This window comes from Rattus norvegicus, chromosome 17 (genome assembly GCF_036323735.1).
Source record: "Rattus norvegicus strain BN/NHsdMcwi chromosome 17, GRCr8, whole genome shotgun sequence".
Lineage (NCBI taxonomy): Eukaryota > Metazoa > Chordata > Mammalia > Rodentia > Muridae > Rattus > Rattus norvegicus.
In genome coordinates, this window is record NC_086035.1 from 1,911,983 (window position 1) to 1,925,971 (window position 13,989).

At 45.7% G+C, this 13,989-nt stretch overlaps 1 protein-coding gene and 1 long non-coding RNA gene across 16 annotated transcripts in view; one reads left to right on the forward strand and one right to left on the reverse strand.

Moving 5' to 3' along the window:
• Aopep (aminopeptidase O) overlaps nt 1-13,989 on the reverse strand; it is a 316,008-nt gene that overhangs the window by 94,982 nt on the left and 207,037 nt on the right. For 14 of the 15 annotated variants that reach the window (XR_010058813.1, NM_001012346.2, XM_063276129.1 and 11 more), the window contains 3 exons: nt 11,506-11,608; nt 10,865-10,972; nt 1,809-1,852 (listed from right to left, as the gene is read on the reverse strand). Coding sequence is in view for 13 of the 15 variants with exons in the window: in NM_001012346.2 (NP_001012346.2) it covers nt 1,809-1,852; nt 10,865-10,972; nt 11,506-11,608 (255 nt within the window). In the remaining 2 variants the exon portion in view is untranslated. Of the gene's footprint in view, nt 1-1,808; nt 1,853-10,864; nt 10,973-11,505; nt 11,609-13,989 lie in introns of those variants that run through there. The other variant, XR_010058815.1, reaches the window with a different exon arrangement.
• LOC134482655 (uncharacterized) lies at nt 566-8,151 on the forward strand. Its single transcript, XR_010059022.1, has 2 exons — nt 566-746; nt 6,661-8,151. It is a non-coding gene; the product is annotated as an uncharacterized LOC134482655 (long non-coding RNA).

The following is a 13,989-nucleotide window of genomic DNA, read 5'->3' on the forward strand; positions in this document are numbered from 1 at the left end:
ACATGTGTAACAGTGGCTTCTGGCGTTCTCTAAAGACCATGTGACATCAGGTCCCAGCAAATGACCACATCCAACAATGAGCACGTCCACTCTTTTCATGAAGCTTGCAGGGAACATGGAGATGAGGCAGTCACGGGCTAGAGCCAGTCCCTGTGGGTTCACACACTAACGGAAAAGTTACTTAACCTCTCCAACCTCAGCTTTCTCAACTCTGGAGCCATACTGCCTATGTGACCCCAAGGTACAGACTGGTGACATATGTCTTGTTTCTTCAGGTGTCTTTTTGGTCAAACATGGAAGAAAAATCACATACAAAAAAGAATGTTGTTTACCCATGCTGCTGTTCCAAAATGCATAAGAGTTTGATCCTTGGCATCATAGAGGGCAGAGGGCAGAGGCAGGGGGTTCAGAAGTTCAAGGTCAGCCTCAGTTATGTAGTAAGTTTGAGGCTAGCCTGCCATCCACGAGACCCTGAGAGTGTTGTTCCCAGGGTTGATGCCATCACAATCTTTGTTGTTCTCTAATAATCTCCCTGGTGGTGATTACAGAACATTAAAGTCAGGGTGAGGATGATGCGTGCACATAGATCTGTGTGCAGTGCTGTGCACAGGAGGTGGCTATGCTCTAATGGGCACACTAACCAGTAACTGAGCACCTAGTTTAAACATAGATACCAGCTCTTTAACACCTGCTAAAATACTGTCCGCATGAGTTTAAAGACTTACTCCAATTTCTGAAACGAAAAGGTATGGTGGTTGGTCTTAATTAACCAATTCGACACAGTGTAGAATCACTTAGGAAGACAGTCTCAATGAGTGAGTGTCTACATTAGGTCGGCCTGTGGGTATGGCTGTAGGAGACTGTCTTGACTGTCCTGACTGCCTTGATTGATGGGGGACAACCTTGTTTGAAAACATATGACAGGGGCTGGGGATTTAGCTCAGTGGTAGAGCGCTTACCTAGGAAGCGCAAGGCCCTGGGTTCGGTCCCCAGCTCCAAAAAAAAAAAAAAAAAAAAAAAAGAAAGAAAGAAAACATATGACAGCATTATCTGATTTTGAACCCTGGGTTGTTCAGAAGCCTCACATTTAGCATTCTCTCTGCCTGTGAGTGTGATGTCACCAGCTGTTGAAGCCTCTGCTGTCGTGACTTTGCCACAGTGATAGGCTATAACCTGGAACTGTGAGCTAACATTTTCCCGAGTTGCTTTTTGTCAGGCATTTTATCATAGCAATGAACATGAGACTCAGACAGGAGACAGCAAAGCAGCCTTCACCCCAGGCTCTTTCTGCAAGTCTCTGCCTCAGTGAAACAGTATGTCCTTATGTAAAACACTGACTAGAGCCACCCCAGGCTCTTTCTGCAAGTCTCTGCCTCAGTGAAACAGTATGTCCTTATGTAAAACACTGACTAGAGCCACCCCAACTCATTCTCCTCTGTTTTTGATTTATCTATTTATTTTTAAAGAAGTAAGTAGTGTAGGGTAGCTGCCGTGTATCCTCTCATGATAAGCAAGCACTCTATTACTGACCCCTGCCCAGTCCTCTCCTTCATTCTGAGCTGTGGCAGCTGAAGCCTCAGAGTGCCCTTAGCTGGCTTCCTATTCCACATTTAAGGGCCTTGGGCTGGGCATGCGACCACGACCCCAACCTATTTTCTGGTTTAGCTGTGATGCTAAGAGTTGCCAAGGTTCCTTCGTACAGAGAAGAAATCTCAACTGTCAATGTTGTAATAATGGGTCAAACAAAGGTAGGGCTACCTTCCACATTAGAAGTGAAACGGGCTCCTAATTCCTTTACTGGTATTTACCTTTTGTTTTCTGGAATGCTCTCCAACAGCATTTGAAGAAAATCCTGAAATAAGAAGAAAGCAAACTATTAAAGCTATCTACCAGTAAATAACTGCCCAACTGTTCTAGCACCCAGGCACCAACTGCTCAATGTACCTAGGGTCCAATCACAACGCAACAGAACTGCCCCCTAACTTTCCCATGCTCTCCCTCATGTTGAAGTCTTTCCTCAGTCTATACTGAGCAACCTCAACTCCACGAGGCTCATAACTAACATGCAACACACTGCAGTGCTCCAGAAAGAGGAAAAGATCAACAGGACAAAAACAGGCTGAGAGACGAAGACAGCCCTAGTCTGGAACTCCTAGTCGCTTCTCTTCTACTATGTTCATGCAGTCACAGGATATCTAAGGGGTTTGTGCGGGAATGCCGTGTTATGACTTACAACTCTCTGCAAGCCATTTTCTTCTAGTGTGGAAGACCTCAATTAAAGAGCAAAGTAGAATAAATAACTACCCTGTTCATATTACCAAGTTACCATGTTACCGAGGGCCTTGCCCTGCCCTTCTTTCCTGCCTTCTGAACTACTAAGAAATCCCAAATGCCACATAATGTTATGTACAAATGCTTTTGTAAAGCTCTCTATGATAAAATAACTCTGTCAAGAATAACCACAATATCATAGACCTAAAAGTTCAAATAGGAATTCTCATTTGTATTTAATTTATGCTTTTTTTGTGGCTACCTTTTCAGTTCATTTAATTCTGAAATCCTGACTGGGTTTTAACTAGTGTTGTCAGATACAGGACATTCAGTTAAACTGGGAGGATAAATATACTAAAAATAATTGTTCATTTGAAGGTAAGACTTAACTAAGTTTTTTGTTTTTTCCCTTTTATTTGCCAAGTATAAATCCCACGATCAGCTTCTCATCGGATGGGTTGGATGACACACAGGGAGCAGGAGGGCAAGCACAAAGTGCAACACTGTTGCTATTTGAGGACATTAAACAACAAATAGGATCCATTATTGGAGGGTTGTTTGCTTATTTTAACTTTTTTGCTTTTTTTAAAGCATAGACTGTTTTGCTATGTTAATGCTACATGATATTCTTTTAATGTAGTATCAAATACAATTTTTTTTGTTTTTCTAAGCCTATACAGGCACTTTTGTCTTTGAGATAATGTCTCACTATGCCACCCATGCTGATTCTCCAGACTCAGCCTCCTAATGGCTGGCACTGCATGTAGACGTGAGCCACAACACCTGGCTGTCCTTGAAGATTTAATGAAGGGGAAATAAACTTTGAAGACAGGCGCAGTGGCACATGCCTGTAATCCTAGTACTCAGGAGGCTAAGGCAGGAAGATCAGTTAGAGCTTCAAGTCAGCTATGTGAATCCATTTGTTTGTTTGTTTTTAAAGTATAGTTCATGCATGCAATTCACAAAAATAAATACATTTAAAAAATTAAAAGGTGGTCTTTTGGGTCAAAGTCCACGTGACCACACACTATCAGAGCAGGGTAAGGAACAGCATTGGACCTTTGCAACACAGCAGATGTGAGTGCAGAGGAAGAGCAGAGTGCATGGCAAGATGTTCCCTTTCTATCATCACACTGAGTCTGGCCATCAGTGGTGAGCAAAGCCAGAGGCATACGGGCAGGCCATCTTTCCAGAGGCGAAGGGTGCTCAATAAAAGAATGAAGAGAATCCCTGACACAGACAACTAAGTAGAGGAGAGGCGTATGCTGGTTGGCTCATGATTGACAAGGCCTGCTATGACACAGTAGCTGAAGAGGCTCCCACAGCGATGGTGGCCTGTCCTCAAGGTTCAGAGCAGGAGGCAGGGCTGGGGCTAGAATAGCTATGCTGTGCAGGGCTCTGAGTCCTCAGACTTCCACAACTTCTCAAAACACTGCCACACTCAGAAACCAAGAGTTCAAATGAAAACCTGGGAACAGATGCAGAGAAATGGTGGTTGGAGGTGGCAGCCCCCCAGATTGTTTACTGCCTCACAAATGTACCCACTGTAGTTCCTGAGCAGTGCACTACAAAAGTCGCTGGGCCACAGCAACAGCTCCTCCTTCCCTCTCCGGCCTCCGCCACCATAGTAAAATGTCCCACAGGAGCTGTACAAAATGGTAGCTCTTGCCAAAATGGTGACACCACAACATCTCCTTCCCAAGAGCTGTCTAGAGCGGGGCATCTCTTCCTGTCTCAGCAGGAGCTGCCCCTCAAGAGCTGTCCACTGTGCAACACCTTTCCTGCCTCAGCCTTAGTCAAACACCACCGGGAGAGCTGTCCAGCAGTAGCTGTCCGCAGTAGCAGGACATTCTCTACTGCACCCCACCCCCACCCTCCAGAAATGGAGCCTCAGCAAAAGTCGGCTGCAATCAGGAAGACTTCACATCCTAAGCCATGGGCCCGATGCAGGGGTGAGGGTGTAGGTGTCGGGGGTAGGGGTGGGGTGGGGGTGGGGGGGTCGGGGTTAAAAAAAAGTAACAGCCACCAACCCCTGAACAGGAAATCCCCCAATCTCTGAGATTCCCAAGCTCAGGACTTGAAATCCCACCAATCCTTCATCTGGAAATCTATCCTGAAAAGCTCCGCTCCCTCAGAAATCCTATATAAGCCCCGCCCTTTGTCCAGTTCCCTGTTGTCTGTTCCTGGGAGCAGACAGCAGCCACCCCTGGATTTGTCACTTCATACTCTGGACCCTCCAATAAATCTCTTTCATGAGATTTCCTGCCTGGTGTGACTCTCTTGTTGGAAGAAGCCAAGAAAAAGAGAAGCAATGAAGAGAAGGAAAGAGAAGGAGCAGAGATGAGGCTCCTGAGATCCTCAGCTCAGTGGGGGATCCCCTCCCCTGGGACCTGCAAGACCTCTGCTGAGGAGACTTCCTCTCTGAGCTGTGTTTCCTGGCCTCCCTTGGGACACTGGCCCACTTCGGAGCTGTAAGGTTCCTGGGCTCCCATATCTTAGGATTCCCTTCCACTGGGACACCTCAAGCAGGCCTGTATGGTTCCTGGGCCCCTGAGTTCCAGGATACCTCCCGTCCCAGCAGAAAAACTTACACCTACAGTGGACATATAGACAAACCTGCCAAGGGAACAGTGCTAGTGTTTAGAATGTGATGAATTATTTTCCCTTGAGGTTATTTTGTAGGGGTGAGGGTGGTACATTTGTGCATGTGGAGACCAGGAGTTAGCCCTGGGTGTCATTCCTCAGGAGCAGCCACTGTTTGAGAGTGGATCTCTCACTTGGTTAGGCTGGCTGGTCAGCAATCTCCCAGAATCTGTCTCCTCCCCCTGAGTGCTGGGATCACAAGACGTGCCATTATGTCTGCTTTTATACAAGGGTTCTGGGGACAAACCTGGGCTTTCATGCTTGCCCAGCAAGCACTTTGAACCTACTGAGCCTTGGCTTGAGGGTCTAAAAGTCACTATTTCCCTAATTTAAAAAGCACCAGGACTAAGGAAACAGGTCAGTCATAGAGGTTCGTCTATTATTTCAAACATTTTGCGAAATGTTGCATTAGATATTTATTATGATGTAACAGATCTCTTTGTAAACCACTATATTAGTGGATTACTACTTATTGACCAGACTTAAGTCTTAAAAATCCAAGAACTATAACTGTATGATTATAACTCTAATTATAACTTCTTACTAATTTCACCCCATTATGTCTGTGGAGTACCTACAAACTTATCTCCTATTTTCCTAGTAATTTATGCTCAATTATGTGGAGGAAGATGACAGTAACTTAATAGCAAGGGGGAAGAATTTAATTGCTTGAGAAGCAGGAAATTCAGAGTTAACCTTAATTCTACCCTTTCACATTTTCAAGTTACAACTTGCTTCACAGCCCCTCCCCTTTTGATAGGATTGTAAGCACAAGAATCTGGAATTCTGGGTAGATATAGGGTAGTGGAGAAGGTCCCTGTGAAAAACCTCTTCCTTCTCTTTCTCATTTTAAGAATAGTGTCCTGCCTCCAAGTAGGTTGCCATTCTGGAGGACTCCGAGGTAGACTGGAGGCAGCTCAGCAGGTAGCCAGAGGCTGCAGCCAGTGCCTAAGATCACACAGACAGAACACGAGGGGCATCTCCAAGATGGGAGCTGCCCCTGGAACTGCAATGTGTTTTCTACCTTGTCCTGTTGTCCACCCATTTGAGATACTTGTTTCTCATCTGAAGTCTCCAAACATCTGTGACCAGAGCTGGCCCAGTTGGTACCTTTTACTCCCTTTAGAGACACACATCTGACCTTGTGGGCTGCCACTGCACTGTGTGGACTTGTGAGAGCAGTCTCTCCAACTTACTGCCTGCTAAAGCAGAAACAAATATGCCCCCGGGAAGCTGCCTTCCCTCACAGGCTACTCTGCTCCCTTCTGAGCTTTGAGGAGGAAGTTAGACATTATAATTGGACAAGTCCCAATGGGACTAAGACGTGAGCCTACAGGGGAAGGTCACTGTGATCCTGGAAATGGGACAAGAGGGCTGGCAGACTAATAATACTGAATCCTTGGGCAGCAGGAGTTCGGAGGGGAAGGGACACAGGCTGAGCTGAGAGTAAGTAGGTAGCAGGGTAAATGAAAACAACCTTCACAGTTCGTGTACATTATTTTACTAATATAAAAAAAAGCAAAAAGCATGCCCAATAGCCTCCAAATAAGGGCAGGGATGGCCTCCTGGCATAAGGGAAGGGACGGGTGATCCTGTCAGTTCCTAGGTGGCACGCTGCACCTCCCCGGATCTCAGGCCTAGAAGCTGAGAAACTGGTGAACTGCTCAGACCCCACAAATTCTCAAGTATCTAGATATTTGCAAGGAGATGGGAATTCACTATTTCTTTTTTTTTTTCTTCCTCTAGCCATGAAGGCCTGGAGCATTTGCTGGAGAGATAGACAGGTGTGAGAATTAAGACACTGAGGACAACTGAAGCCATCTTCCTCTGAGGAACAACTGAAAGCCTGCATGGACACCGGTCATGAGGGGCAGTTCCCTCATTCCAGGAGTAGGGAGTCAAGCTCTTCCAATGAACACTATGCACGATAGCTGCACCCACCCCACCCATCCATAATACCCACCTGCAGACCAGAGAGGGGTCGGGGAGCAAGCCTAAAGTGAGTCGGAAGCAGAAATGATGGTCCAGCACACCTGAGAACCAATAAAAGGTCAGGGCGGGGTTCTCCATGCTGAGACTGCGGCACAGTGAAAAGGAGCACAAGCCGTGTGAAGAGAGGAGCAGAGGCGGCTAACAGACACAGAATGCAGTCCTGAGAAAAACATATCCCAAGGGGCAGGGGGACAACACTCTACAAAAAAAAGTAAAAATAAAAAATAAAATAAATAAAAAATGAGAGCAAAAATTCAGCTAAAGATGGCAAAAGGAGCAAGAGAAGAGAGAAGGGACTCTGATTCCGGGACAGAAACATAAGGACCATAGCAACACAGTTCAGGAGCATGAACACTTAGGACATTGCGTCAAGTGCTGGGGATGTAATGGGTTGGCTGGGCACTTGCTTTTCATGCACCAATAACCAGGTGTGGAGATGCATGCCTGAGATTCCAGCCCTTACGAGGTGGAGGAGTTTGAGGCCAGCCTGGGCTATCTGAGACTGTCTCAAAAGAAAAAGAAAAACAAACAAAAAGGGCTATTTAATAATAAAGAGATGCTAGAGAGAAAAACAGGCTATGAAGATGGGAGAGGAAAGCAATTGTCTAAGAATATGTGCACCGCAGACAAAGAAGAAGTAACGGGTTGGCTGCAACCTGGACACTCAGAATCTTAAGGAAAATGTGGCCAAATGTGCAGTCAAGGCCAAGCATGGCCATGCAGGCCTGTATTTTCAGAACTGAGGAGGCTGAGGCAGGAGGATCACAAATTCAAAGCTAGCCTGAGCTAGCAGCAAGATCCTTCTTTCAAAACACAAAACAAAGCATACTTAAGACTATAGACTCTAAGACTAAAAAGTACAGTGTTTTCCAGGAAGAAGGAATAATGCAGAATCATGCACACGAGGGCCAGTGATATGGCTCAGCAGGTGAAGAAGCTTGCTGCCAAGCCTCAGGACCTGGGCAAATACCCACAACCCACATGGTGGAAAGAGAGAAGAGACTACACAACAGTCCTCTGAATTCTACATTTGTACCAGGTCACACTCAAACTCTCTCTCTCTCTCTCTCTCTCTCTCTCTCTCTCTCTCTCTCTCTCTCTCTCTGTGTGTGTGTGTGTGTGTGTGTGTGTGTGTGTGCATGCGTGTGCGCGCACACCTGATAACCAATCCTGTGAAAGAATCATGCATACCCACTCATTTGTGGTTAAATCTCTGAGTTCAAAATAAAGATCTCTGGGACTGGAGAGATGGCTGTGGTGAAAAGTATTGACTGTTCTTTCAGAGGATGCAGGTTTAAGTCCCAGCACCCACATGGCTGTTCACAACTATCTGTAACTCCAGTTCCAGATGACCTGACATCCTTACACAGACATATATGCATGCAAAACACCAGTACACACAACACAAAAATGAATAAACTAAAAGAAAAGATAAAGATTTCTTCTGAGATCTAAGTGCTATAAACAGGAAAAGCAGGCAGCTTTCAAAGTCTCAGAGTGGCGATCAGTGCTAGAAGGCAGCTGAGCAATGTCTAGCAAGTTCCAAGGAATGAATACGTGGCCCAGGAAAATGTAAACGTAGCTATTTGTGACACAGACAAGAGGCACGCATTTCTAAACAGTAAGAACTCAGAAACCACACAGCCTGGGAAGCTGCCACTTGAACATCAGTTTGATAATGAAATTGAGCCAACAAAGAACTGAATCTAGAAGCGTGATTAAGTGGTGGTGAATACTAAAATCCTTTATGCTGCCAAAGCAAACTTTAATGATGTAACAGTAACAACTAAAAATGAGAGAATTGGGGACATAACAGAAGCATAGAATTGCCTATTCTGTCTTTAAAAAAACAAACAAACAAAACAAAGAACCATTGCTTCTGTTTTTGGCTTTTGAGACAGGTCTCATCCCGTCCTTGGTTAGCCTGGAACTTGCTTCGTACCCTGGCTAGATTGAAACTCAGGGAACCATACCCATGCACCTCCCCTTCGCCAGGTTCAAGCATGAGGAGAAATCACACTTGGAATCAGGGAGCCATTATTTGTAGCAATGCTTCTTAACAGAATCCTCTAGCAAAAGTTCTGCCTCGTGATATTATAGACTCACTGTAGTTTCCCCCTTCACTAAACTTGGGTAAATGAAGTCTTAGAAGCGCATACAAGCCAGGTGTTGTGGTGCATACTTGTAATCCCAGCTCTTAGGAGGCAGAGTCTTAGAGACTGGCAAGGCTCACCTGAGCTGTATAGTAAAACCTATCTCAAAACAACAAAGTAAAATAAAATAATAACAAGGAAAAGCAGAAAGCAACAAAAGTTGACAAAGATGGACACAGGGAAATCAGTGAGGATGTAGTTACGTGACTCTGAAGAACAGTGTGGGGGTTCCAGAAGTTCTGATCAAAGAATCAGCCCTACCATGCAGGACAGCCATCCTGGTAGGCAAAGGCAGCTGAGCACAGGGACCTGGGTTCAGTTCTCAAGCATCCATGTCACCAGCCCATGTAGAACGTTCCACAGATATATGCTTGTTGCCGGGCGTGGGGCTTAACCCCATGTGGTGGTGTGCATATGCTTGGCCCAGGGAGTGGCACTATTAGGAGGTATGGCCTTGTTGAAGTAGGTGTGGCCTTTTTGGAGGAAGTGTGTCATTTTGGGCTTGGACTTTAAGACCCTCCTGCTAGCTCCCTGGAAGCCAGTCTTCTCCTGTTTGCCTTTGGAACAAAAGAACTCCCAGGTCCTCCTACACCATCCCTGCCTCGATGCTTCCCGCTATGATGATAATGGACTGAACCTCTGAACCTGTAAGCCAGCCCCCCTGAATGTTGTCCTTTATAAGTGTTGCCTTGGTCATGTTGTCTGTTCACAGCAGTAAAACCCTAACTAAGACACCCCGCCAAGTTGGACTTTGCTGTGGTAAGTTTTATTTTATATATAGTTCACCATAAAATTTGAGCAAAAAGTAAATTTTCAAAAGGCAGCAGGCCCTGAACTGGCTCAGTAGTAGGCAGCAGCACTTGATGCTAAGTCTGATGACCCAAGTTCAATCTTGAGAGAGCATGCTGTTCTCTGACCCAAACATCTCTCTCTCTCTCTCTCTCTCTCTCTCTCTCTCTCTCTCTCTCTCTCTCTCTCTCACACACACACACACACACACACACACACACACGCACACAATGAAAGAATGATATTCAATAGAATGAAACAGGAAAACCACTTGAGTCAAGGGCTTTGTTGCCATTTGGGGGCATTATTTGTTTTGGGGTGTGTGTGTGTGTGTCTGTGTGTGTGTCTGTCTGTGTGTGTGTGTGTGTCTGTGTTTGTCTGTATGTATGTGTTGTCTGTGTGTGTGTCTGTGTATGTGTGTGTGAGTGTGAGTGTGTTAAATGCACATGTGTCTAAGTGAGCATGTCTCTGTGTGTGGAGCCCTTGTGTTTGCTGTCCTTTTTTAACACTGCCATCGTTGCTCCCTGGAGGTACCTGGGTCTTATCTTCCTCTGCTGGACTTGTGCTAGTAGGCCCCAGTGATTTTCCTGTCTCTGTGCACCCTCAGTGCTGTGTTACTGGTGTGTGAGAGACCCAAGATTGCTGTGTGGGTACTGAGAGTTGAGTCTAGTTTTCTTGCTTTCTTTTTTTCTTGCTAGCCAAGGTGACTTGGAGGTTTCAGCCTTGGAAGGAGGCAGGTTTGCCCTGATGACTCCAGCAGGAGTGTTTGGTTGTATAAAGTCACAGAATGCAACTGTGTATGGTGGTGAACAGCTTGAAGTTACAGCAGATTCCTACACTACCAGGAGCTCACACTCCCCAAACCCAGATCTTTCAAGGCCACATTGCTAGCCCCCTCTTCCTCCCAGTAAACGTAACAGTAGGTTCTCTACCTTCTAGTGCTGACATAATCTAATCCCAGCATGCTGCAGCCCCTCTTAGTCATTCTGTGAGTTTGCCAGGATCCCATGAATTACCTGGGAAAGAATCAACTGCCCATGAAACAGGTGCACAAATTTTCTTAAAAATGGAAAATAAGTTTCCTCTCCAAGTGTTCTGGCTAGGAATCGAAGAAGGAAGTAGCCCTGGGAGAAGAAAGACAGACAGACAACAAGATGGCATCAGGGGTCATCACAATTGCTTACAGAGTCTACTGAGAGGCACTGGTGCATCCAGAATGTGCTGCCTTCTCTGGCCCAGGTGCCTTTTATATTCTGACTAGGAAGGCTGGGCTTGGTGGTGTAGGTTGGACTTCAGGGCCAACAACAACTTTGTTAGCATCAGAATTGCCTCTGCTTGGACCCTGCAAGGGAGGAGAGGCCCAGAGCCTTCACACTAGGTCCAGTCCCCCCCCCCCAGGTCCAGGGGTTCCTTCTATTCTAGTCTCTATTCATCTGGAGGAGGAAACTGGCTTCCTCAGGCTAGGTCCTTCTGAAAATAGCCTTGTTTAGAGGGCTTTAGTGTTATTCACCTGTGGGTACTTGGTCTAGGCCCACTGAGAGCCCTTACAGAGGTGGAGACCCTTTTCTTTGCCTCAGCGTGTTACTCACGGTGTTCTGCTGTATGCCACAGGAGTGCTGTCCTACAACTGATGGCTGCAGTCATCAGACACACTTACCTTTAAGTAATGAACCTGCATGAAGCCCTTCTCTGGGTTGAGTCCATTCTTGACAACAGAGGCACCTGAAGCACTCACGTGACCAGTCTTCTCTTTGTTGGGTCTGAAACACAGAGCGTCACTGTCTAAGAGCAGTCTAAGAGCCCACTGGACCACTACCTTTCATCTCTTAGTTTCAGACTTGTGCAGCTGCACCTCAGCTCAACAGTTCCAGGTATAATTGAAAACAGTTTACATTACAAACTCACACACTCAGCATGAAGGATTTATACTCAGTCTGGCAACCCGAGGTTGGCTATTGGCAATATTTTACAGTACCTTATCCAAGATGAAAGCCTGCCAGGCCCTCCAGGAATCTTAAGCTCCAATATGAATTATTTATCACTGTAAACACCCTCTTGGTGAGGAAACTGGGCTGGGAGACACACTGGCAGATGTAGCTCACTTGGGAAAATTATGAGTGTGTGTGTGTGTGTGTGTGTGTGTGTGTGTGTTAATTGTAAGGAGTCCAGTCTCACAGACTACACTTAATAATTAAGACTCCTTTAGGATACATTTGCATGCTAAACCCACCTGAGAAGCACAAAAACAAGCACAGGAAAGGTTCTAGGAGCTCTTGTTTTGGGGACAGGGAGGGCATTAGTGGTCACACACTCATTTCATTAATGAGTCTGCATGCAGGCTGTTATGCTTTGCTGTGGGTTTGTTGTGACCAGTAGATTAAACCACTGCCTCATTATCCAGCAGGGTGCTTTCCACCATGTCCTTAACTTTCCTAAAATGTCATAGATCCTTTGGAAGAACCGTGTTAATGCCAGGCAGGGGGAGAAATGATAAGAGGGTCAACATAGAAAGCTGGGGCTCCATTTGTAAAGGCAGGACAGCAGAGTGCCACACACAGGCTGTGGGGTCTGAGCAGGATGGTTTATATCCACTGTTCTTCTGTGGTTGTTGCGATAGCTCTCACTGCGTAGGCTCTGGCTGGCCTCCCTCCCCAAGCCTGCTCAGGGGATGCGTCACCACACCCACCTCACCTTTCTCTTTCTTATCTTTTACTCACTACAGGGTTGCAGAGGCTCTTGAACCTTTGGTTTATTAACTAGTAAGGTGGGAGTAATTGTGTGCAAACCCCTCAACAAGGGCCATGAGTATAATAACTACTTCTTCAATATACTAAGATATTTTAATTGCTTTACATAAAGAATAGTAACTTTTAGTGGAATATCCTGGAACATAGTTCTAGCCGACAGGAGGCTCTGAACTAGCAGGTGCCTGAAGCAAAGGCAGTAAGAATGAGCAGTCATGGGAACTGACTCCATCCTGAACTTACATGAACACACTCTTGAGTCACCCATTCCTTTTGTCTTCACAAGTCCACTGACACACATTAGCTCAGGCCTCTGCTCTCAAGCCCTTCTCAAGCCCAGATGACTATTTGAATGGAAAGCCACAATAGCTTTGTCAGGGAAATCCCATCACCCATAGTCTTACATAGGGAAGAACAGCTTCTTAAGGGCTAGCTTCCCAGCCTCAGTGATAAGGAACTAACTACAAGGTTCTTATGCTTCTGTGCTCAGAACTGAGACTACTAAAGGGGGGAGACAGTGATGCAAATCTTTGTTCATTGGCTGGCTTCCAGCTCTAGTTCCCAATGACACCTTTAATGGCTGTTTTTCCCTTTGCCTAGAAATGACCTTCCATAAAACACCCCTCTCACAATTTATTCTTCCCTCCTCACCAAATGAACAATTATTTAAAAAGATCCTTTATTTTGACAGTATCCCTAGTAGGGATTCAAGTTCTCAGAGAGTCCTGTTAAAGTGGACATAGAGCTAAAGCAAGCAAGACACAGGCAAGCTCTGCGAGACTCAGAAGGAGGAGGCGTTCACGGGGAAAGACACTCCAGCCTTAGACACATGAGCTCTGTCACGTGTCACGGTGCCAGCTCCATGCAGACACAGCACAGAAAAGGCCTGACCCTCACAGTCACACGGAGGAAGCTCTCACACCCACCAAGAGCAGCTTCTGCTTCTGGAATCCCAGAACCCAGCAACACTGACCTCCAGCTACAGACAGGAAGAGCAGACACCTTACAGAGGGTGAAAGAGGCCAAACAGAAGATTTCTGAGATGTTTCTAAGTGAATTAATAGCACAACTCCCTGGACTAATCTAGCAAAGATGTGTGCATTTTACTGCATGTGTTTTCTTTCAATTTAAAACGTTAAGGAAAAGCTGAGCATTCTGGTGAATGTCTGAAGTCCCAGTATCTTAGAGGCTAGAGCAGGAAGAGACAATGTGAGGCTAGGCAGAGCTACAAAGTGAGATTCTGTCTCAACAGAACCCAATCAGATAAATGAAATCCTAAAAAGGAAACTTTTTAAAAAGTTAATAAAATATATGCAAATAAAACAGCACCCACTGTTCCCTCAGATTAGGGGACACCCGTGTAGAAAGGTGTTTGCAATGTTTGTGCCACAAACACA